Here is a 26,020-nt window from a genome sequence, read left to right as displayed (position 1 = left end):
ACACATTTCCCTAAGTTCATCTCCACAAGATTTTCTTTTGGATTCTAAGCCAATCTCGCCCTTAGAAGATCTCGCCCTTAGAAGATCCAGGATGGCCACAGCTCTAGGCATTAGCCTGGATCAGCAGCAGAAGGGAGAACTAGATCCTCTGTTCACACTCATTGATGCAGATGCCAGAGTACCTGCATCACTTCCGCTGAACATGGCACTTTGGGATATTATCAAGAGTTATTGGGAAGAAAAACCTTCTCTCAGCTAATTGTCCAAACTAGGCGTTTGGACAATTTTTATAGGGTGCAAGTGGAAGAGGACTTTGCTGCGTCCCTAAAGAAGCACACTATTCCTAACTCAATTGTGGTGAGGTTAGGAATGTGCACCAAATTGCTTTGGTGCACATCCAAGGGCGGCAAGGGGTTCTCTTAAGAGGAGACAGGCAGGTCCTACCTACCCATCCTTTAAGCTCCCGCTGTCCCACCACGATGCTATTTAAATAGAAATACCTCCGTGCAAGCGGCAGCTTGTGCCACTTGCCACTTTTAAATGCCTCACCACGGTGATGAGATGTGTCCCCCAGCATCCCTCACATGGTGTTGGCATGCAAATGGCGTTGGTGCATGCATCGACGCCATGTGATGGATGCCGAGGGACGCATCCCATCGCTGCAGTGCAGCGTTTTAAAGGGGCAAGCAGCACAAGCTTCCACTTACAGAGAGGTATTTCCATTTAAATAGCACTGCGATGGGGCGGTGGGGGCTTCAAGGATGGGCAGGTAGGACCTTTACACCTCTTGGCAAAGAGGCAGCTTTTAACGTGGTGATTCTCTTTATTTAGCAGGGGGAGAGTAACTGGCCCTATCCACCCCCAGCACAGTACCTCCAGTGACTGTTGCTGGTGTCTATTTAATGTTTCTTTTTAGATTTTGAGCCCTTTGGAGACAGGGATCCATCTTATTTATTTATTATTTCTCTGTGTAAACTGCCCTGAGCCATTTTTGGAAGGGCGGTATAGAAATTGAATGAATAAATAAATAATTTAAATAGCGCCGCGGTGGGGGCTTGGAGAATGGGCAGATAGGTCCTGCCCACCTCCTCTTAAGGGAACTCCTCACCCTGAGCTGAAACGTTTCGGTGCCTCTCCAAAGAGGTGCTGAAACTCTTCAGGCTCATCCCTAATAAAGGCAACTTTAACAAAAACCAGAGGTAAATCCACAGCCAACCCTGTGGACAGAGAAGGGGAAAGGTTGGATGCCTTTGGTAAGCCTCTTTATTCAGCTGCTGTGTTACACTTGAAATTTGCAAATTGCCAGACTTATAACACCAGGTACAATATATAAATTTAACAATAAATAAGTTTCCTTTGGGAAGAGATTTTGCCATTTATCAACCAACTTCCTGCTGACAAGAAAGCTCCAGTGCACATCTTCATCAAAGAAGCTGCTCAGTTAGTGAATCAGGGGCTCTATTCTGCTAGGCACTCAGTTGAATGTGCTGCACAGGTGATGGTGACATCATTAGCCTTAGGCCACCATGCTTAGCTGAGATCATCAGGCCTAACTTATGATGTGTTCACCAGAATCGAGGACCTACTGTTTGAAGGCCTGGCACTTTTTGGAGCAAAAAATTGAGACCCTCCAAAAAATCCAGAAAATGAAGAGCACTGCTCACTCTGTCTTTCCCGTCCGACCAATCCAAACAATCCAGGCAAAATAAATGGTTTGACTATCAGTCTTCTCACTAGTCTTTTCAACCTTCTACTTTGGAGTGCTTCTTTCGAACTTCCAAGTTTCCACCCCATGCCAAGCCCTCCTTTCAGACCTGCAAGTTCTCTTCCCAGAAGCAGAACTCTCCTCAATACTCAAAAAAGCAATTACTTCAGCACCCAGCCACCAGCCAGCCATCTGGTGCCATATTTTCACATTTGGGACTTCATCACATCTGGGTCTTGACCAACACCCAATTATTTAAATAAAGTTTATTATTATCCATCTAGGTTATGCCCTGGAATTTCTTTGCAGACCCGATTACTCCAGAGTCACCACCACAACATCTCCTCCTGGTTTTTACTCCTGTTATTTTACAGTCCCTAAGCGCAATGGTGGCCTCAGACCTATCCTAGACCTCAGGATGTTGAACAAGTACGTCATATACAAGGACTTCTGCATGCTCTCTTTACCCACCATTTTTTCCCCTTCTGCATCATCATATGTGGCTGGCATCTCTAGATCTGCACGATGTTTACTACCATGTCTCCATATGTCCACAGCATAGACATTACCTATGCTTCAAGTTGAGAGGCAAGACTTACCAGTTGAAGCCTCTCCCATTTGGCCTTGCTTTGGCTCAGAGAGTCTTCACAAAATGTATGGCCCCGGTAGTGGCGTTCTTGCAGCAAATGCGGCTCCAGATTTCCCCATTTCTGGACTAGCTCATTGCTGTAGGTTCTCCCCAGAAAGTGTCAGCCACTGTAGATCAAATCATCCCTGTCCTAGAATCTTTTGGTCTCCAGGTTAACTGTGGGAAGTTGCAGTTAGTCCCATTGAAACGAATACAGTTTCTAGGCCTCATTTTCAGCATGGAACAGGGTCGTGTTTTTCTCCCAGAAGCTTGTATTCACACTCTGGCAGAATGTGTGATGCTGGGAACAAAAGCACGGGTTAAAATCATTCAACGTCTTTTCGGGCACATGACTGCCACTACCTATGTTCTTCTCTCTGCTTGCCTTCGAATGCATATTCTACAGAGATGGTATCACAATGCATTCTATCCAGAAAGGGACAGCCCATTCCTTTTCTTATAACCATCATCACAGGTCCATGCGTCTCTCGCCTGGTGGACTCACATTGCTCACTTGTCATATGGAAACCCTTTCCACCCTCCCCTGCTGGATCAGGTGATCACCACAGATGGATCAGAACGTGGCTGGAGAGCACATATGAATGGCCTCTTCCTCAGTGGCTACTGGGCACCTGTGGAGCACTGGAGACACATCACTTATCTGGAGCTCCTATCTATTTTCAGAGCTCTCAGAGGCTTTTTATCTCTTGTCCGGGGTTCAGTAGTCACAGTTCAAACAGACACCACCACCAAGGCCTATGTCAACAGGCTAGGAGGGACTGCATCAAGATCTCTGCTGACTCTGGCAATGGCTTTGTGGACTTGGTGCATAGACCACAGGGTTACCCCAGTGGCAGTACATATTCAAGGCACAAAGAATCAGCAGGTGGATGCATTCAGTTGGTCCACTACCATCTCCTGCAAATTGACTTTCAATTGCAGGATCCTAAATTGGGCCTTTGTGTTTTGGAGTGTTCCCACTCTAGACATCTTTGCAGCAGAGGACAATGTACAAAGTACTGCTCTAGGGCAGGCAAGTGGCAAGACTCTCTGGAAGATGCTTTTGCAAGTTCTTGGGCCAGTCACTTCACTTAGGTTTTTCCTCTGGTCCCACTGATTCCACAAATCCTCCTGTAAATCAGTAAAGAATCTGTCAGGTGCATTCTGATAGCCCCCTGGTGGCCCAGGAGGCCTTGGTTTCCTTGCCTGCATTGGATGGCCTCAGAGTTCATCCACCTCTGACCACATCTTCACCCGCTGTCCCGTGCTGCAGCCTGGATTCTCCACCCAGATGTGGAAACTCTTCACTTCACCGCGTGTAGGATCTTTCCTCCTTTCCCATAGAACTCTGAGATATCCTTCAAGCAGCACGTAAGCCTGCAACGATTAAGACTTATACACATAAATGGAAGAGTTTCTGTGTGTTTACAAGACAACATGGTTTTGATGTTAGCTCCTTACAGGCCCAAGATGTTTGTTCTTACTTATTGGAGTTGAAACCCTCTGGTTTAAAGATCTTCATTGAAAATCCACCTGGCTGCTATTGTAACACATTCTTCTAATCCAGAGTACTCCTGGTTTTGTAACCTCATTGTTGAAGGGTTTGTCTCATGCTATCCCAGGCAACCCAGTTATGGCTCCTGCTTGGGACCTCTCCTTAGTATCCCCCGCCCCCATTGAACCTTTGGCCAACATTGAACCTTGTTTGCTTACCTAGAAAGTTGCATTCCTGACTGCCATCATCTCTGCACAGAGAGTTAGTGAGCTCCATGCACTCAGAGCTGATATGCCTTACTTGCTGTTCCACGAAGACAAGGTGGTCTTGCATCCAGATGCCCAGTTCCTACCAAAAATAGTTTCTTCATCCCATCACTCCCTACATAGGCAGAACACTGTTTACCCGCACTTTATTTATTGATTTGATTTGATTTGTATCACCCTTCCAAAATGGCTCAGGGCACTTGAAGTGCACAGAGCTCTAGTTTTCTGCATTCAGCATTCCCGAGAGTGGCATCAGTCTCCACTTGTTCGTGGCCTGTGATGCCCTGAGAAAGGGGTGTCAAGTCTCAGAATTTATCTTGGTGGATTGTGTCTACGATTGAGATATTTTACAAGCTGGCTTGAAAAGAAATACCACCAACTATCACACCTTCCACTAGAACTATGGCTGCCTCTGCTGCTTTCAAATGAGCAAAACTTCTTGAGACTATTTGCCAGGCGGCTACCTGAGCGTCTCCAGATTTATTTATTCAGCATTATGCTGTTGGTGCAAGAGCAAGAAAGAATATGGCTTTTGACAGAGCGTTCCTGCACTCTATGTGCCTCTAGATAAGGAAGCTTGTCATGCGTCCATTTGTGTAAAAGACAGAGACCATGTCAAAGAATGACAGGTTGCTTACCTGTGATTTGGATTCTTCTAGTGGTCATCTGTCCTTTTACACATCCTCCCTGCATGGGTCTCCTGAAGGCGGACTCTGTGACTAAGGGGATGAGGAGTGGCACAGCTGCATATAGCGGCTGCATATAAGCGGCTCCAAAAAGCAGGAAAACTATAGCTGGAAGAATCCAATGTGGTCTCCGTGCATGCTTGAAGCCCATTTGTGCAAAAGGACAGATGACCAGTTTAACAACCTGGTTTACAGGTAAGAACCTGTCATTTTTGGACATCATTGTTTCATAAAGATTCCGAAAGCTTAGCTTATGGAAACAATTATAAGTCAGAGTGGTTTGTTATTTACTGATATTCAGATATGGAAATACAAGAAAAATTAGGAACTAGAAATGTTTTTATTAATCAGCTGCCCCTTTCAGTGTAAAAATGCATAAAACCTGGATGGCTTTAAGAGGGGTTTGGATAACTTCATGGAGGAGAGGTCTATTGACGGCTACTAGTCGGAGAGCTGTAGGCCACCTCCAGCCTCAGGGGCGGGGTGCCTCTGGGTACTAGTTGCAGGGGAGTAACAGCAGGAGAGAGGGCATGCCCTCAACTCCTGCCTGTGGCTTCCAACAGCATCTGGTGGGCCACTGTGTGAAACGGGATGCTGGACTAGATGGGCCTTGGGCCTGATCCAGCAGGGCTGTTCTTATGTTCTTAAAGTTGGGCAAGGGTCAAGAGAACAGGTGGTAGGACATACAGTCTGAAGCATTTTGTCCACATCCTCAGGAGTCACAAGCTGAAAGTGATTCAATCTGATCGCATAAGAGGAGTTGCTGGACACCTCCATAGTAAACTCTGCAATAAATATGGAATCCAATTCGGCCTGATTATAACAGATTTTATCCACCCACCTTTATAAAGGGGCAGAAGTTTAGAGAGTCCAGTAGGTGTGCCCACTGTAGGATGTTGGCCCAGCTGTAGGGTGTTTTAGCAATTAAGGCAAGCAAGCAACAAGTAGTAGTCGGAAGGGAGAATTATGCCTTCTCTTGATGATGTTGACATGGAGAAATAGATTTGGTGTCATCAGCATACTCTTTACTGTTTTATTACTTAGGAGCACCTGGGGAAAAAAGAGTTGTCATATTTGTGGATGATCTAAACATGCCTAAATTGGATCGTTATGGATCTCAGCCCCCTATTGAACTATTAAGACAGTACCAGGACTTCGGAGGTTTCTATGATAGAGAGAAACTGTTTTGGAAGGAAATACAGGTAGGCTGTCATCAATTACCTGTAACTTTGCATGTTATAATCTGTTCATTGAAACTGGCTAGTAACAATGTAAATTTCCGACAAAAAATGTAGTAGACTGATCCTGGTTGTAGCTACTGGCCCACATGTTCCTCAGCATAATGTGGACAGTGTGGGTTCACCTGTGTGGCTGCAGGCTCTTGAAGAATCCACCTCTGCTGTGTGGGCTCCTAATAGAGTGCTGATGGTGTTTCACTTTGGGGAAAGAGCACCAATACTTTAAATAGTGCAGCCTCACTCCAGAAGTGTTACTTATATTAGAAGCACATTGCTGAAGGTCAAGTGACATGTTTCTGATCAAAACAATGCTTCTGGAGTGTGGGTACACTACTTGACATATTGACACTTCTACACAAAAGCAGAAAGAAGGTCCAGGGAGAAATCTGATTTGCAAACATTGTTTGTGGAACCTGTGAACGTGTATTTCTTTATTTGTTATGTCCACATCCCTCTTTTCTTTTGGGAAGCTCTGGATCTTACATGGTGTTGTTTTCACCAAGGTATGCTGTCTTTGATTAGTTATAAGCCTAGCAGAAGTGAGTATCAGGTGGAAAGGCAGAAAGAAACGACAATTTCTACAGAAAATGCTTGAAATGGCTTGGGCCCTGGTTACCTAAGGAATTGCCCCCTTTTGGGGGGGGGCACAATCCCCACTGCTCAGTCAGGTCATCTGGGGAGGTCAACTTGCAGGTACCACTGGCTCATTTGATGATGACTTGGGGTCAGCCTTAAGCTTTGGAACATACTCCTTGCTGTGATATGATTATTCAACATTGTTTGTGGCCCTTAAGAAGGTCTTGAAGATGCTTCTTTTGGGGCAGACACTTAGTTGAACCTTTAAAAGGTTTTAACTGTTTTAAAATGCTTTTAACCATTTTAAATGGGGTGTTTTGTTTATTTTATTTTGTTGTAAACCACCAGAAGGTTCACTGAGTGGTATGTATATGTGTGTATTTACTAATCTGATGTTGGGATCAAATATACCCAACATAAACAATAAAAATAAGAAATCTCTGGGATTTCATTGAGCATGACTCTAGTTAAAAAAAATGAAGAAATAAAACAACAACCCTTCATTAAGTATTTGTGTTGCTGAAGAAAAGGCTAGCCAATAATCACAATAGTTTTGTTGGTATGAACAGAGGGACACTAAGCCCCAGTCCTTGGGGACGATCTCTGAACTGCGCAGGCACGCCTTTCACTTTGTTTTCAGACACTGGCCTGAACAGACATGGCCAGCGTCCCTCTGGTCTCTCGGCCACTGGGGGAGGGGAGAGAAGGGAGAAGGACTGCTCCGCCCCCTGCACAGGCACCCCTCAGCCATGGTGGGGGGGGGGAGTTTTTAAAAATGGAGGTGTGATGGGTGGGCCCCCCAAAGGAGGTTTTGGGGGCCCTTGTGTATGAGGGAGGCTTGCGGCTGGGGGATCTGGACGGTCCTGGCACCCAAATCATCTTGGTGCGCCCCTGGGTGTGTAGATGACTGAACAGGTGCTGATCAATTTCAATTTCCATTTGCTGTTCAATCCAGTTGGGGTACAAAATGAGCCCCACAGTGTCAGAGTATGTTGTGTTTACAAAGACATATGGGGGAGGGGAATTAACTTCACAGGGTGATTGATCTTGTTAAGGCTGAGGGATACCTGGAATAGAAGATTGAAAACAGTTTTACTGTAAACTGCCATGAGAAACTTGTGTTTGGTGGAATAATAATATGCTAAATAAATAAATATCAATTTTTCCACTTCTCTGGGTCAGTTTGATGCCACTATCTGGGCCAAAGGTTAAATTTAAAATGTGACACCCATATAGATACAGTGTGCTGATATGAAGGGGATGGGGAATTACATTTCTATCAATGCATAGTCCAACTATACTGCAAAAGTTATTGTCAAAGGTTGGATTTGAAGAGTTGTGTTTATGACAAAGATAGTTTAGGGAAGATGAAATGTCAGGTTGTTAAGGATGTGGGGCCAAACAGAACTACTTTTGGCCTCTTGAGCTCTATACTCCTTGGCCCTGGTGTAAACTAGCTAGACTTGGATCTGCTAAACTTCACTGGAATGCAATGACCTAAAAAACCCCCCTCTAAAAATCTTCTTTCTGATCAAGCTTCTCTTGCGTTTGGCACAGTGAGTACTTGAGTTGTCTGTGCTGACACCAAGCCTCCTGGGGATTCCCTTAACTCAAGGGCCAAGGAAATACAGAGAAAGAGACATTCAAGACAACACAGATCATTTTAACCTAAGATGAGCTGTCTTTATATTTATAATATATAGGATTTCATAATTGCACTTGAGTGCCAAATTAGAAATAAGAATAGGAAATCAATCATGTTAGTTGAGCTGCTGCTTGCTAAAAATCCAAAGATTTAAGTACAAGAAACAACACTTTACAGGATTAAATACATCACTAAATACTACATTCTGACACAAATTGCCTGTGATCTTTTCTCCCCTAGGATGTGACTATTGCTTCAGCCTGTGCACCTCCGGGTGGTGGACGCAATCCAGTTACAGCACGTTTCATAAGACACTTTGCCATGCTGTGTCTTCCAACACCCTCTGAGCATAGCCTTAAACAAATTTTTCAGGTCAGTAGCCACTTCCCCAAAGATACAAGGACCAAAAAAATAAATAAAATTCTTTCTGTTCTATCATAGTGCACTGTTCTGTGATGCTGGACCTAGACAGAGTCTTAGTAGCATGTGCCACTTTCTAAAGTGCTACAAATTTTCAGTGTGCATTTACACTTCTTATTGAATATTGGCAGTGAGGAGCCTGATCCCAATTAATTTCAGTGCACTAATTTCAATGTCTCAAGTCCACGGAGTCTAGATGAGGAATTCTGTATATCTGAATGATCAGCCAGTAACATTTCAAAGCCTGTTTCAATAATCTTTTGTTCAGCATCTTTGTTTAAATGTGTTCTTAAATGGTTTTTTCTTACATTTTTTGAAACCAGCATATGTTGAACAGTTTTGCATCAAGCCAAACTTTCTCATTTTTGTGTAGTTTAGTCTCCTTGGTAGCATTCAGAGGAAACGTTGCATGAGCAGAACACTTTTGCTTGTACAGTGAGGAAGAGGGGCAATTTCGCCAGTTCCTCTTTCTCCCCGCAGCCCCCTGTGGCCTTGAAAATCTGCTCCAGAATGTCCTCCATCCTTTAGGATCATATTTTCAGGGTGGCACAGGGGGCTGTAGAGGAAAGGGGAAATCAGCAAAAATCAGTCCTCTTGTGTGAACGGTTCTGCTCATGCAGCTTTACTCTGTTTGCCACTGCCTATTGTAAATATACTTTATCTAATTTTTGACTTTTACTAAGAGATACACACACACACACGATAATAATTGTATTAATGACACCTGGGCTATTCACCATAATTTATTTATTCATTTATTTATCATTAGATTTGTATACCATCTTTCATTAAAACAATCTCAAGATGGTTAACAAAATATTTAAAATATAAGTTTATAAAACAGTTACACAATAAATATTAAATTAAAATATTTAGTTACTTAAAATAGCAGAATCTTGAAGATCTTAAAACAACTAATTTGAAAGAATTTCTTTTAAATTATCATATAATTTATTTTAAATCATCATATATCATGCTCAGAAATCACATTTCATTTAAAGTGTGTTTCATCATCAGAGTTTGATATATTTACTAAAATATGTATTTTATTTATTCAACCATCAGTGCTATAGCTTTGAAATATAATTATGTAAGAGTCTGGCAACTAGATTGGCTACCAAATTTTTCCAGAGAATATCAGTTAGGAAGGAGGCCCCTTCTTTGTTTATACATACTGTACATATATGAGAAAATCTCTAGCTTGCTTCCTAGGAGAGAGAGGCATGCAGGTAAAAGGTATTTCTGTCAGTATCTCTTTCCTCCTGAAGGCAAACTTGAAGACTTTGCTAAAAGAACAATTTTGTTTGCCAAGACAGGATGGGTTGTTTCTTGGTTGTAGGCTGTGCTTAGCCCAAGGGCCCCAGCTGCCTACTAATGAAATAATTTACATAAACATAAGAGAAGAGATGCTCTGATGCAAATTAAAGCAAATAGTGTCCCAACACATCTCAGGTTTAAAAGCCTTTCTTTAGGGGAACATCTTAGAACTGGGGAGGAATTCACTCAGCTCCTTGATTTACTAGGAAATTGGGGGCAATTAAACAGGTAAGGAGATGGCTTGAAGACAAGTGGTGGAAAACCCAGAGTGAATCCAACTGAACATAGGTAAGAGCTCATTATTGAGCTTAACCATTGTTGGTGGTGACTGCAAACAAACAATACTTCACTACCATTTCACCCTTAGCTGTTCAGCAGAGCTCTTTGGGATGAAAAAGGAATCATGCTGAAGGATCATGATCCCCTTTTAACCATGGAAAATGCAGAATGCCAGATCTGCAAGAGGGCAGCCAACTCCAAGACTTAGCAAGCTACTTTTGCCTTGCTGGGCAAAGTCATTGATTGTCATCCAACTACAGGCACTCTTGGATGAGACTGATTATCTAGATCCATTTCGGTCAGACCTGAGTTGACATAGAAAAAGCTTTGGTCACTCTGTTGGATGACCTAATGCCAGGTGAAAGACATGAGGGAATGTGACCCTGTTACTTCTCCTGGACATTTTGGTGGCCTTGGATACCATTGACCAGCATATCCTTCTGAATAGGCTCTTTGTGTTGAGAACTAGGGGCACTGTGCTCAAGTAGTTTCATTCATACTTGAGGGGCTGATTCCAGAAGGTGATGCTGAGGTACTGTTGCTTAGCCACATAGCATCAATTCTATGGGATCCTGTAGGGTTCCATCTTGTGTCCTATGATTTTTAGTATTAACTTGCAGTCACTGAGCGAGGTCACCAGGGAATTTGGAGCAAAAAGTTGTCAATATGCTGGTGACATCTAACTCTATTTCCCCTTCATTTCTGAATCAGCAGTTAAGGAGAAACAGAGGGGTTTCCCACACATTGATCTACTGCTTATTTTTTAAAAGCTGCCATCTTAGTTAAGGTCTGTTCCAGGGGTGTAGTTAGGGGAGAGGGTTTTTTTCTCTGTTTCATGAAGAAAATAGGAAGGAGTGGAGCTGGGGCCCCCGGGTTCTTTGAACCCATCCACTCAATTATAGCTGCACCCCTGGTCTGTTCAAGCTCTCGCACAGGCTCCAGAAACCTGTATTCACTTTCAAAGAAACTTTCCCACAATTTTGGGCAATGTGGCCAGACGGGGAGCACTTTCATGAGCTATTTTTGGATTGGCAGCTGCCAGCCAGGACTTGCTTTCCCATCTTTTTTCATGGCCACTTACAAGTAGTCTTGAAAAGAAACAGACAGGTAAGCTCTTGCCAGCATCTGCCACTCCAAAAATAGCACAAGGAAGGTGCTCCCTATCTGGCCCCAGAATTGCGAATGGTTTGCTTTCATGTAGCCGGTCCCCACATTGGAGTAAATGGGGAAATGTGAGCTTCTGTCTAGCTCATGTGCACACAACAGATCAATCTTTGGATCAGGCAGCTAACATATTAATATGATTTCTTTTTTCTGTTGCTATGAAGAGCTCTCTGTAGTTATACTTTTTAAAAGAAACTTTAGAATCACTGCTGGTTTTAAAATAATATAAGAGAAGCTTTTGTAAAGCAAAACTAAAACTTTAATTTTACATAAGGTTTTAAAAGTTTTGTTATGTCATTCCCCCCCTGGTCTAGGCTATTTTAAAAGGCTTCCTAACTGACTTCACTACAGCAGTGAAGCAGAGTGCAAAAAGTATAGTCGATGCTGCTGTTGAAATATATCAAAGAATGAGCATTGATCTTCTCCCAACACCAGCAAAATCCCATTATGTGTTTAATTTACGTGATTTGTCCAAGTGTGTGCAAGGTAAGATGTATGCTTTCCAGATAGCACATTTTCTATTCCAAATCTCTGCTTCCTCTGACAATAAAACTTTTCTCTAGTAAATCCTCCCTAGTCATTATACTCTCTGATTGCAGTACTGCATGTTTTATGCCATATTGCATTGTCTGCATGCATATTTAACTTCAAATAACTCCAGTTATTTAATATTAGCACATTGCTGTGAAAGTGTGCTATGTTGTATTCCTAGAGTTATTGTAAATTTTCAAAGCAAGACTGGAGAAAAACACTGCTAATAGTATAAGAACTGTACTGAAAGAAAGGACAACCAGTGCAACAGTGTGTTGCACATTTAACAGTGTGTTAAATTTATATTGTGCTTTAACCAGGGGCATAAATATAATAGGGCAAGGGGAGACAGTTGTCTGGGGGCCCACTGCCTGGGGGGGCAGAAGCAAGTCACATGACTGACTCCCCCAGCTGCGCACCCACCCGGGCTTCCTTCAGTTGTATTCATCCTCCAAAATTGATGTGAGTGTTAAGACCTGGAGTTATCAGAACAACATGTCTTTCTCTAGTACCATTAAATGACTTGCATCGTCCACAATTTACAAAACCTTTTTAAATATGAAACTTCATGAGCTGAGCTTCATTGAGGGGGCACATTTTAAAATCTTGTCTCTGGGCCCACTCCAACCTTGCTACGCCCCTGGCTTTAACTCTTCATCCAGGAGCACCATGCATAACTGAAAAAATGAAGACTGTAATGTATATTTTCAGTGATTTAATAGTAACCACACTAGTAATAGTTGCTGGCAGCTTGGTCTGAAATTGAAAACTCTATAAGGTAGTCATGCCTCTTGAGGCTCTATTCTCAAAAAGTATTTGAGATGAACAATGGTGATAGATGTAGCTTTACAACATTTCCTAACAGTTGTACTTCCTGTGACTAATAAGCTGACCAAAAATTACACATGAAACTTCTCCTCAGTACATAAAGACGGGCAACTTCCCCATGAGGCCAAGTGAGGCATGTCAGACTTCGCTGCTCTGTCATTGCCCCAGCATATTCTGACAACACTCTAAGCCTTGCCATGGGGTGGATGCTCTTGCTGCTCTTCCTTGCTTTCTGCCTCCCACCCATCAGATGCATGCTAGAGGCAGCAAGCAAGGAAGGGGCACATTGATCCTTCCTGAAGAGGATCAGGAAGCAATGTCCCCTTTCCTGTTTTGCCTCCAGCTCACATCTGATGGATGGATATGAGCTGGAGGCAGCAAGCAATCAAGGAGCATGTTCCCTCTTCCTCATGTTGTGCCCCAAAGTCATGTCTATGCTCTGCGTATGCTCAGGAGCTACACCAGAGTGAAAAGGAGCTTGGCTTCACTGCCACCATGTGGTCACCTGATTCTAGTATGGGAATCGCAGATTAAAACTGGCGGAGAGGCGACAAAATACCAATACTACTTTATGTAATTTTAAAGCTGTATTAAACTATTAGTAACAACATAAGGCAAGTCATATTCTAAAACAATTCTCATACATGCATGGTAGCTATCTTATGTGTTGGATGCATGTATAATCAGTATTAGCTAGCAACCAATAACATTCTAGACAATCTAAGGAGTGGAAGGGAACAGACAGAGACACAGGGAAGGCTTAGGAAGGGAGTAGGCAGCAAGGGAGATGGCAGCTCAGGCAGGCTGGGCTGTCGGGAAAGAGGGTGAAGGGGAGGGGAGCTGTATGGAGATCAAGGAGCCTGGAGACATTGCAGAGATCATCTTTACCTATTCTCGGTGATGTCAGCAAGTGAGTGTTGCTAGGGTACTTAGCTTGTGGATGGTGAGGCAGCAGCTAGGCAGGTGTGTCTCGGAGTTCCTCTTCCAAAGCTGGTAGATCACAACTTACTTAAATTCCCTGCTTTTGCATAGGGAATTGCCAACAAGCCACATCTGGTTGGACTTCTGTTTGGCTGTTTAGCCTAAGGGAATGAGTGACTTTGAGCAAATGATTGCTGAATTCATGCCTGCTGCTCCCCTGTCTTTAAAATTGTTTGATTCTTTGTTCTGAACACAAAGTCTTTGGTGCAGTGCAGCATCCATCATGAGACACCACACGTGTTAATAGCTAAACTACAGACACCCAGTTCTCATGACAAAGCACATCTTCATTTCAAGGGAAAACCATCCAATAAATCTTATCAGGGAAGGAACTGTCTCTCTTCATCCTAGCTGCAAACGTTTCAGGAGGCACAATCAAATTCTGCAAATATCAGCTATAATCCTTGAGGCTTCTTTCCTGGGCACTTTCCAGATTAGACCCTGCCACGGGGTCACGGCGTATCACTAAAGTGTGCTTCCACACTTCCTGTGTTATGACACCGCAGTCCCTACGCTGACAGCAGGATGCTGTTCATATTTCCAATGCCTTCTTTCAAATTTAATTGCTATGATATAGTGCTATAACATTGTATATCCGGCATTAAAAAGTTGCTGTTTTCACGAGACTGTTTCTCCTGCTGGGCACTTTACTATTTACATCTTGAATGCAATTTGCCTGAACTGAAGCATTTTGCTGCTGTTGAGCGGCTAACTGGAAAGCACATTGGTTAGGGTCTGGGAGCAGAGGAAAGGACAATGGGTGTTTCAGAAGATAGCCTAAAACAATTGGTTGCCAGCTTTACCTATCGTGTTGCAAACTACACATAATGAAGAGAGCAGTTTCAATAACATACATGACAGGCATAACTCAGTCTAGGAATGGACCCTATTGCAGAACAGCCAAGAAGGATTCGTTAATGCAAAAACAAGATGTCAGGGGAAGACCAGCTAAACACTTACTATTCTAACAATGCACCCTTTGGATAGATAATTCCCTGAGTTTATTTATTTATTTAATTTGTTTAATGCATTTTTATACCACCCTAACACAAGGTCTCAGGGCGGTGGGAGTTGGCAATTCACAAAGAGTTCAGCATGCCTATTATCAGAGAGTTCCTGGTAGGGATGCTTGAATTGGACACAAAGCCAATCTTGGATCCTTGGTTCTGATATAGAGGATGTGTTATAGAGGATAACATTCCTGCTCACACCCACCCATCCATCCATCCATCCATCACCTACCTTATATGAATGGAAGCTGGAGGCAGTTACAAAGTACCCTGGGAAGGGGTGGTGAGAGGAAAGAGAAAAGAAGGGGGAGCAGTGGATTCCAGCCATGGAGCCGAGGCTGCCAGAGTACTGTGGCACCGTGTGTGTGCCTCACCTGAGGTGTACATTTACATTGAGCCAGCTCTGCATGAACATGTGCTGGAACAAAGGAACATAGAAAGCTGTCAGACCATAGGTCCATCTCGCTCAGTATTATCTAAACAGACTGGCAGCAGCTTCTTCAAGGTTACAGGCAGGAATCTCTCTCAGCCCTGCCTTGGAGATGCCAAGGAGGGGACTTGGAATCTTCTGCTCTTCCCAGTTCTCCTCTAAATATCAAAATGTAAATCTTTAAATTGTTCTAGAGGTGTTAAGACACCTACAGAAATAGGTGAGAATGTTTGTATTTCCCAGCTTGGATGCTACACCTTCCAGTACTGATGCCTTCTAGCCCAAGGTGGGCCATTTTATCAGTTACTAAAAAATGATCATAGTGTGTTAATTTTTCATTCCTTGGTCTTGTCCTGATAAGAACAGAGTTTGGAAGCAGCAACAGTGAGCTTCTCAAGAATTAGAGAGGAGAGGAGAACGAGAGGAGAGGAGAGGAGAGCTGGTCTTGTGGTAGCAAGCATGACTTGTCCCCTTAGCTAAGCAGTGTCTGCCCTGGTTGCATATGAATGGGAGACTTGATGTGTGAGCACTGTAAGATATTCCCCTCAGGGGATGGAGCCACTCTGGGAAGAGCAGAAGGTTCCAAGTTGCCTCGCTGGCATCTCCAAGATAGAGCTGAGAGAGTTTCCTGCCTGCAACCTTGGAGAAGCTGCTGCCAGTCTGCGTAGACAATACTGAGCTAGATGGACCTGTGGTCTGACTCAGTATATGGAAGCTTCCTATGTTCCTATGTACTAATCATGGGCTGGAGGGACATGAATGGCTGGCTGTTCAGCATTGTTTGGTGGTTAATGTTGGTCAAATTCCCCATTTAACTGGTGGGTAGAGACAACTCTTATCAGTAATTAACAGATATATCAATGGCATTCTCATTTGAATGCAGGCATTCAGCAAATTTGGACATTCATTATAACAAAAACATACTTCTTGTTCTGACTATACCACAATTATATCTTCACCATTCAGTGCTTTTGATTGGGATCAAATCCAGAATTATATAATCTACATTTAAAAGATGTGCTTTTAGGACTCCGATAGTTCATATTCTCATCATTGCATTATCTGCTTTTTGCAACTCCAAAGAAATAGGAGGAGGATGCATTCTAAAATAATAACAATTAAAAAGAGTGTTAGTAATATAAGACCAACTTTTGGAATTCTTCACTGCAAGAATTTGTTAGTCACAATACAAATAATAGTCATAAGCTTTCCATTTTAAGCTAGTAAAGGAAATCAAATCTCATGCTTCACAGCATAAAGTGATTGCTTTTTGAAGTCTACTAGGAATTTTTTTCCCCAATGGACACTATTATGCAACAGGTTTAGTAAATATGGATATCAGTCTTCTTTTGAAGCTTGCTGATGTCAAAGGCAGGATATTAAATAGGATAAACTGAGTTTCATCTGTCTACATTTCTGACATTTTCATCTCTGTATTCTACTTCAGTAGTTTGTAGCTCATAGGCAGGCAGGCAATATTTGCTGGAATGTTATGAATTAAAATGACCTGAAGCCTAATGAGAGCAGTTATTATACCCTTCTTTAGGATGTCTCTGTAGCTGTGTTATCTCATGTTACCCTTTGGTCCATCTAGGGACTTTTTTGGAGTGTCCAAGCATTCTGTTTGAAAAACAGACAGTTCTCAGCCCTGCTTCAGCATATATCAAATACATTTGAGTGTTTTTGCTATTGTCTGAATTTCTTGCAGGAACAGCTTCTCTTTCTTCATGTCATAATTACCTCTGCCTTGTGGAACTTTGTCCTTCAGAAGCAGTTATCAGATTTTAGTCCTGATCTCCTTTCTTTATTAAGTTGCTTTTTAATTTGAGGCCTGATTCTGAGTTACATGGGACAGATTCATGCATGCATGTGCATCAGTTGATCTTTCATCATATGATTACTCAGTAGGGATGTGCATGGATGACTCGGGCAGCCACCGGTGGAGCAGGGAGTAGTTCCCTTAAAAATCAGGTAAGGAGTGTGTGCTGACACTGCACGGAGGCTGCAGGGAACAGTGCTGCAGCCACGCGTGGTCTCTTGGAGAGCAGGTGCCGCCACCGAAAAAGCAGCAGGCGAGCAGGTAAGGAGTTCCTTACCTGCTTTTTAAGGGAACCGCTCACTGCCTCGCCAAAACAGTTTGAATGCTGGCACCTGAGCTGGTTCGGTGCTTCCCAGAGGAGGCACCGGACCAGCTTGTGCACACCCCTATTATTTAGTGTTTGGTGGACTTTCTAAGGTTATTCATTTCTCACTTTCTTCAGATTCCAATCTGGATCTACACCCGCATCCATGCTTTCTGTTTAGTTTGGCCTTAAGTAATTTTCTCTGTCCACTCACTGTTCTTTGAATTCAAGCAATTGTTTTTTTAAGTATGTATGTCAAATGTGTTTAAGAGGTGCCATTTCTATGTAAATAGCATTCTTCATGTATTTTCCCACACAGGCATACTGCAATGCGACGCTACTTCAGTCCGAGACCAGTTACAGATATTCAGACTGTTCTGTCATGAGTGCCAGAGAGTTTTTCATGACCGCCTCATCTGCACCGAAGATAAACAATATTTTTATTCTATTTTAGCTGACATGGCCAGTAAGCAAGCATACTTACCTGTTTATTATCATTTATATAACACCATCTGTGTGCGTGGCAATTTACAAGGAATGAAAAGGCATTCCTCTGCCCAGGGGCGTAGCTAGGGGAGAAGGGGCCCATGCTCGCCCCTCTCCCCGGCAACCCCTTGGAGTGAGGGAGATAATGAAGAAAATAGAGCAGGGTGGAGCTGGGGGGCCCTCAGGAGCTGAAGGGCCTGGGTTCTTTGAACCCATCCACTCAATTATAGCTACACCCCTGCCTCTGCCCAATAGGGCTCACAATCTTAAAAAAGACAAAGGAACGCAACAGAAGAAGGGGAGGAAAGTGGATCTGGGGATAATCTGGGGAAGAATATGAGATTATTTCAAGTACATGTATAGTTAGATTTAGTTAAAGTATAATATGGGAACTAGGAGATTGAATTAAAGATTTTATGGAAAAGGTGGGTTTTGAGAAGGAATCATGTATACCGTATATTATATGTAACATACATTGTGCATACATCATTAAAAACTAGATAACCCAAGTATTTTAATTTATAGGCAAACATTTTGGAGTGTCAGTTGATCCAGACTCATTTGTGTCTAAACCAATCATATTTGGGGACTACATAAAGGTGAGTATTCTATATACAGGTGAAACTCGGAAAATTAGAATATCGTGTAAAAGTCCATTAATTTCAGTAATGCAAATTAAAAGGTGAAACTGATATATGAGACAGACGCATTACATGCAAAGCGAGATAAGTCAAGCCTTAATTTGTTATAATTGTGATGATCATGGCGTACAGCTCATGAAAACCCCAAATCCACAATCTCAGAAAATTAGAATATTACATGGAACCAAGAAGACAAGGATTGAAGAATAGAACAATATAGGACCTCTGAAAAGTATAAGCATGCATATGTATTCAGTACTTGGTTTGGGCCCCTTTTGCAGCAATTACTGCCTCAATGCGGCATGGCATGGATGCTATCAACCTGTGGCACTGATGAGGTATTATGGAAGACCAGGATGCTTCATTAGCGGCCTTCAGCAATTCTGCATTGTTTGGTCTCATGTCTCTCATCCTTCTCTTGGCAATGCCCCATAGATTCTCTATGGGGTCAGGTCAGGCGAGTTTGCTGGCCAATCAAGCACAGTACACTGTATACTTTTCAGAGGTCCGATATTGTTCTATTCTTCAATCCTTGTCTTCTTGGTTCCATGTAATATTCTAATTTTCTGAGATTGTGGATTTGTGGTTTTCATGAGCTGTACGCCATGATCATCACAATTATAACAAATTAAGGCTTGACTTATCTCACTTTGCATGTAATGCGTCTGTCTCATATATCAGTTTCACCTTTTAATTTGCATTACTGAAATTAATGGACTTTTGCACGATATTCTAATTTTCCGAGTTTCACCTGTATTATACAGTTTTTCAAATGGTTGATAAAAGTTATGATTTAACTGGTGTGTGTTTTTTAAAGAACCTTGCTCATGTTTCTGAGGTATGAAGACAAAATACACAGTGTGACTTGTAAAGCAAATAATTCTGCTGTGTAAATATCATAAATCTTAGGAAAATCAAAGGAGTGGTTGTGCCTTCTTTATGGCCAAAGCTAACATAGTACTTATGACACACTAATAACACTCAAAATGTTCTCTTGCGGATGTTATAGCAAACATCTCTTAATAATGCAAATAAGGATTATATAGTTATAAGAATTGCTATACTCGAAAGGGAATATAATTGTTAAACGGAGTTGCCTCTGAGAGTTGCACAAAGAAGGAAATAGAGTGCGTGACTTTCTCAGTCTGTTCCTTTTAGAAAATAGTTTCAGTGGCACTTGAGGGATGAATCAGTTCAATTTGAGCTGGGCCTCAATAAACTGTACTGTACCTTTTGAGGTACCTCCTCTTTTTGCTTACAGTAGAAAAACCAGCATCTTCTTAAAGAATATGAGACCTTGAGCGGAGCCTCTAAATAATGTGTGAAAGTTATTAGCAGCACTGAAAGCATAGTGTATTTAGCTAAATAAAGGGACAACATGGACAGCCATCCTGACATCAGGAATTTACTAGAACAGTTTGTTTCATCTGTCAGCCTCTGACAACTACCTGTCTGCAGCTTTCCACTCATAAACGATAACATTCATTCAATGGGCTTCACTTTTAGGACTTGTAGGGGGAGCAATGGGGTTGTGTTAACTTATTCGGTTAAGAATGGAATATCATTCATAGCAGGGCCAGCTAGAGTAATTCACCTGAGTTTTTATGCTTTATATTATGGAAATGAGGTGTTCCCAAATTAGGAATGTCCATTAGGTTCTAGGGAACTGTCATGTTCAGGAATAAGTTCTGAACCATACTCAAAGTTGACAGATCAAATCAAGGCAGAAGGAAAACAGCTGGCCAGCAGATGGCCATAGCACAAGCATATGGAAGGAATATGTTGATGGATTTTTCTTGCTCCTCTGCATTGGAATCATTCCTAGAGCAATCCCTGAGAACTTGAGAGGCAAACTTCAGTAAATCTATTTGCCAGATATTTACCTACATAAATCTGTTTTGTGTTCATTAAAATGTATTTCCTGCATCTCTGGTTTGTAAAAGAAAACTGCTCAATGCAAACTTCATTTTTTTCAGTGGCTTGCTGCCCCATAATAGTATGACCAAGAAACTGAATTCAGGATGTAGCTAGGTAGATGAAGAAATGGGCTGTAAGAACAGGCTTCATTGTTAGTGGCTCCCATTAAGTTCTCTTGGATAAAGCAGTTGGGTTGCAGACTGGGACATAGTTGAGAGGAGGCTAAACTTGCCCCTCACCTCAGATACTTGAGTAACCAGGGCCAAGGTGCAGATTTGACCTGACCCCAGTGATGTTCCTGTGTTCACCCTTTTGTTTTCTCCAATGTAAGTGAAGATCTTCACTTAAAATGCTATACGGGTCAACTTCACTAAGAAAGCAGATTTGCCTACCAGAGAGAATAAAGAGGTGCAGTTCTCAACCCCTTCTGGGTCCTATAGATAATTTTGATGCCAAAGCAATCAGGCCAGTGATTATTAATGATTTTCTGAAGATTTTTTCAATTTTTGCATTTCTCCCACAGAGAATAATGGAGATTTGAGGATGCCCCATTCTAGGGTTGTGCGTTTTGTATTTTTTCTGTTTCAATTTGTACCAAATCCGAATCAACCCCATTTTGTATTTTGTCCAAAATTAAGCCTTCCGAATCACCCCAGTTTTGTTTTGTAGCCAAATCTAAATCCGAATTAATTCAGATTTAAAAATGGGTCACATGGTCAAAGGAGTGGGTGGGGGTTATAGTACCCAATGAATGGAAGCTACCACAAAAATTTCAAAGAAATTGGGCCAACTGCTGATTTTTGGTTAATTTTTGAAGTTTGTGTGTCTTTCAGATTTTCCCCACAGGGTATGATGGAGGTTTCAGGAAAAGTATAGCTTCACGTGAGGTGGGGAGGAGGGGTGGCCCAGAGTAGAGTGTGGTTGGTGGTAGTGCCCAGTTGGTACAAGGAAGCTACCACAATTTTTTCAGAGGAATTTGGCAAAGGGCTGATTTTTAAAGAATTAATGAAGTTACGCGTCGTTCAGATTCTCCTCGTAGGGTATAATGGAGGTTCCTGCAGTCCCATAACTCCACTTGAGGGGCACTGGGGTGGCCCAGAGCAAGTGGCGGTGTAGTGCACATAGGGTGACAACCACCCACATGGGTTGCCAACCCATGAAGTACAGTTTTTAGTTGTTCTAGAAGTGTTCTGAGAGTAGATTCTCTAGTACCATATGAGAGTGGATTCATGGTTTTTCATTAAAAATCTCATTTGCTACCAGAGAATCTAAACTCAACACCTCAGAAACAACAAAGCCCAGTACCCCAATGGGTTAGCAATCCAGGGGGGTGGTTGGCACCCTCTGTGCACTACACCACCACTCACTTCGGGCCATCCCAGTGCCCCCCAGGTGGAGTTATGGGGCTGCTGAAACCTCCATAATTCCCTGTGGGGAAAAATCTTAAAGACGTGTAAACATCAAAAATTCCTAAGAAATCAGCCCTTTGCCCTATTTGTAATCTGGGTGCACCACCCTTGGGGCACTGCCACCCAACCCACTGTTTTGCCCCTGAAGCCCCACATAAACAAGTTGAAAGAGTGAAGAGAATGATGAACAACACTACTTAATTTTTTGGCACAGTTACTTGAGAATTTTGCAGCGGGCGAGAGCCTGTCCCTGTGCACACTAGCACAGCAGCACAACCCATTTGTGAATTCAAGCAATCTTTCAATAAAAACACTCCCCATGGAACAGTGACCAAAGGTCATTTGAGATAGCAAGATAGACCAATGAGCCAGTGTGGTGTAATGGTTAGAGTGCTAGACTAGGACTGGGGAGACCCAAGTTCAAATCTCCATTCAGCCATGATACTAGCTGGGTGACTCTGGGCCATTCAATTCTTTCAGCCTAACCTACTTCACAGGGTTGCTGTGAGGAGAAACCTAAGTATATAGTACACCGCTCTGGGCTCTTTGAAGGAAGAACGGGATATAAAATGTAAAAAAATAAAATAAAACTGCCTTGGTACTATGGAACAGCTTCAAATGTTCATTTAACTGAACTGGAGTGAGCTGTAGCCCAAACAAATCAGCCTACTGTTCAGAATTGTTGAGATTTATCATCACTGCATTTAAGAAAGTGCAAAACCATGGATCATAGTTACAAGAAAGAGAGAAGCAACTAAGATTCCTGGGGATGTCAATAGATTGACAGGTGTATTCCCCACCCACCCCTTCTTTTGTCTCCTGTTGTCCCATGTGGATGACCTGTCCCTGCAATGGCAAAAGTTGTGAACCACTGGCTTAGACATCATGTCCCACCAAATTACATTGTGGCCTAAAGTACATTAGACTGCTCAACTTGGGCAATAAAACTTAGACACCACTATAACTCATAAAAATCAGAAGAAAAACAAAATAGCTCTTCAAAAGATCCCTGAACAAATCAAGAGATTCTTTCTAAACCTTTGGAAAGAAACACCTGTGTAATTTCAGAACTTCCCTAACCAGCTTCTCGAAAAGCTTCTCCACACAATTTATACCATGGCTTTTAGCAAGAGCTTTGGAACTGCATTGAGCTCCCAAAGATATTTGGGTATTTCTGTCTCAAAATGCTGTCTTGCAAATCCCTTTGCAAGGTCAGTTTGCATTTCAATCACACTGAATACAACACTTAACTAAACGATTCATGCCCAACAGCTTTTTGCATATCTTATCTTCTGCTAATAGCTCAGTGCCTCAGCTGGAGTGGAGAGAGTCAGAGAAGTCAATTTGAATTGCAATGCTTTCCCGAAGAACAAAGCATTCTGACCAAAACAAAAATCTCTGTTTTTTATCTCTTGATTTTGTTTTGGCTACAAAACCTCCAAAATTGCCATTTTCGGGCACAAAACGTTTTGTACCCGAATCAAAATGCACAAGCCTACCTCATTCCCCACCTTTGGGGGGTGCCAGGGCACCCCAAAGTGGGTCTAGGGGCATGGCAGGGCCAGCCTCTATTCCCCCCCCCCCCAAGGCATCCCCAAGTTGATAGGATTTATTGTTGATTAATAAGGAAATTTTAAAGAATTAATTTTTGGCTCCATTGGAAACCATTGCCCAAGCCTTTCCATTCAGAAAGAACATTGTGTGCCCTTTAACCTTAATCGCTTAATTGCTGTGAACATAACTCAGAGTTCAGAGCAATAAGCAATTAAGGTCAGTAGGTGAAAAGGCACCTTGTTCCCATTTTTGGGATTTGATTTATAATGTTTCCGATATGCAATTTACAAAGAGTTGATTAGACTTTACAGCTGTCTAAGAGTCTGAAATTTCTTTTTCTTTATTTCGTTTTTGATGTCTTTTCTGATCTTTCCCGATGTTACTAGTTAGAAAAATGATGTTTTTCATTATGATGATTTTGCTTTATATTGTCTTTATGATTATCTTCCCCCCTGCCCCCCCGTTTCTTTATTTTGTAATAAAAAAAATTATTTCCAAAAAGAAAAGGCACTTTGTTATTTTCTATGGAGGCAATGCATGTCTATGGAGCCAAAAATTAATTATTTAAAATTCCTGATTAATCAACAATAAATCCTATCAACTTGAGGGTGCGGAGGGGGTGGGGGTAGGCTGGCCCTGCCATGCCCCCAGACCCAGATTTTCTTCAGAAAATCATTAATAATCTCAGGAGTGTCTGATTGCTTTAGCATTCAGTGTGTGGTAGGCACCCCTTGCTGCCTACCACCCACTCCACTTTTGTGCCCCTAGGTGCTCTACATAGGCTATAATGGGCCGGTTCGAATCCCCATTAAACCCCATGAGAAAAATAATTTTTAAAAATTCAGAAAATCATTAAATATCGTAGGAGTGTCCGATGGCTTTGGGTAGTAGTTGGCACCCATGGGTACCCACCACCCATCCCAGTTTTGGAGGCTCGAAACATTTCAGAACACTTTGAACCGGTTCAAATTTGAACCAAACCGGGGGGGGGGTTCAAGCAAAATGAAAACTGAACCTCCCCACCCCAGTTCAAACCTAGTTCGAATTTGAACCAAACTGGGAAAACTGGATCTGGATAATGGTTCCATCATCCATAAATAGTGGGTTCTGCGCGTGCGCAGATCAGCTTTGGGTAGAATTCATTAGCTCCTGGCGACGCCAGCAACCGCCTGTTGCACGTGACTGTAGTAGCCTCAAGTGGTGGTTGGGCGTCTCTGCAATCAGTTTCTTTCTGACCGCCATTGTGATCAGTACTCGGAGATAGTTGCTCCTTGAAGAAAGTTTGTTTTTTGTTTATTTGGACTTCTGAACTTCAGATATGGACTTTGACAACTCTTAAGTATACTCCTTTGGACTTGGCATTTTTTCGGATAACATTGGCTTGAAACTTGCATATGGACTCGGCTTCTCTCACGGACACTCCTTTGGATTTGTTGCGATCTCTGATTTCCCCCTCTGATGATGGAACGGACTCGGCATCCCTCACGGACACTCCGTCGGATTTGTTGTGATCTCTGATTTCCTCCTCTGACAACGGAATGGACGACTACTCTTTCTAAAATGATCGAGAGATCTGGTAAGACAGATGGCTCGGGGAAGTCTGGGAAGGACAAGACAACCTTTTAAGCGGTGCACCAACTGCCACAGGAAGATTCCCTCAATGGACGGCCATGCCCTCTGCTTGTTCTGTTTAGGAGAGAGGCATGACACAAAATCTTGCTCGGTCTGCGTAACTTTTAGCAAGCAGACTTTAAAGAATCATGCAGCACGCCTTAGGGTGTATTTACTTGAGGAGTCTCTGGCGCCTAAGATGGCTACAGAGAGTACTTTGCCGAGTCCTGCTCCGAAAGGGCAGTCTAAGACCCCGAAGGAGGCTGGTTCCTCGAAATCGGCAGAAAAAGTCTCAACATCGATTGCTTCTGCATCAAAGGCTACAACATCGAAAGCTGCGGTGTCGACCGCTTCGACATCGACTGCATCAGCCCCTTTTAAGCGACCGGAGGATCGCCATTCAAGCCACAAGAGGAAGCACAGGAGCTGCCACCAAAAAAGCACAAGCAGTTAGAGCCGGTTGTGGAACACAGTCCCTCGCCTTCGGGTCTAAGAATTACGTGATCCCTCGACGGCGAGCTGCTTCCTTATTCCCGGCACCGACGCCTCACCACTCTCCATTGACTCCACTGTCTCGACAGATTCCACATTGAGACCACTCGGCGTCGAGTGAGAATAGACAGGAGACGGCAGCGCCTTCGACACCAACTTCTCGACACCGACACCACTTGGCATTGATGCTGACGTCTACAGGCTTTACTGCTCTGGAGTCGATGGTTGCTTCTTGATACTGAACTCGACATCGTACCAGACATCGACCTTGACATCGTGCCCGACGTCGACCTCGGCGTCGTGCCCTACGAAGAGAAAGATTCAGAGATCGTCCAATTGCCAACATCTGGAGTATCCCCTGTGGCCATGCCAGGACAAAGAGAGCTTTCTCCCGGTGGCAGGCTGGCACGCTTGCTTAATTCAGAGGAGAGTACACCTTCTACCTACACCTTTACTGGTTTCAATGAAGGTGACTGTAATGCTCTGCATATTCCCAAGACGCCCTCTCTTTCGGCAAGGGCTACACCTGTCATGGGTCTCCTACCCAGAGGTGGTTGGGGAGATTCCATAATGATATCTCGAGAGGAC

At 42.9% G+C, this 26,020-nt stretch overlaps 1 protein-coding gene across 8 annotated transcripts in view; it reads left to right on the top strand.

Annotated features, from left to right (window-relative positions):
* Positions 1–26,020, top strand: part of DNAH6 (dynein axonemal heavy chain 6) — a 353,767-nt gene that overhangs the window by 158,702 nt on the left and 169,045 nt on the right. For all 8 annotated transcript variants that reach the window (XR_008315406.1, XR_008315407.1, XM_053291993.1 and 5 more), the window contains 5 exons: positions 5,825–5,982; positions 8,480–8,611; positions 11,734–11,905; positions 17,642–17,788; positions 18,334–18,407. Coding sequence is in view for 6 of the 8 variants with exons in the window: in XM_053291993.1 (XP_053147968.1) it covers positions 5,825–5,982; positions 8,480–8,611; positions 11,734–11,905; positions 17,642–17,788; positions 18,334–18,407 (683 nt within the window). In the remaining 2 variants the exon portion in view is untranslated. The remainder of the gene's footprint in view (positions 1–5,824; positions 5,983–8,479; positions 8,612–11,733; positions 11,906–17,641; positions 17,789–18,333; positions 18,408–26,020) is intronic.

Source organism: Hemicordylus capensis, chromosome 2 (assembly GCF_027244095.1).
Source record: "Hemicordylus capensis ecotype Gifberg chromosome 2, rHemCap1.1.pri, whole genome shotgun sequence".
In the NCBI taxonomy this organism is placed as follows: Eukaryota; Metazoa; Chordata; class Lepidosauria; order Squamata; family Cordylidae; genus Hemicordylus; species Hemicordylus capensis.
Note: the sequence above shows the minus strand (reverse complement) of the source record. Positions and strands in the feature narration are given on the sequence as shown.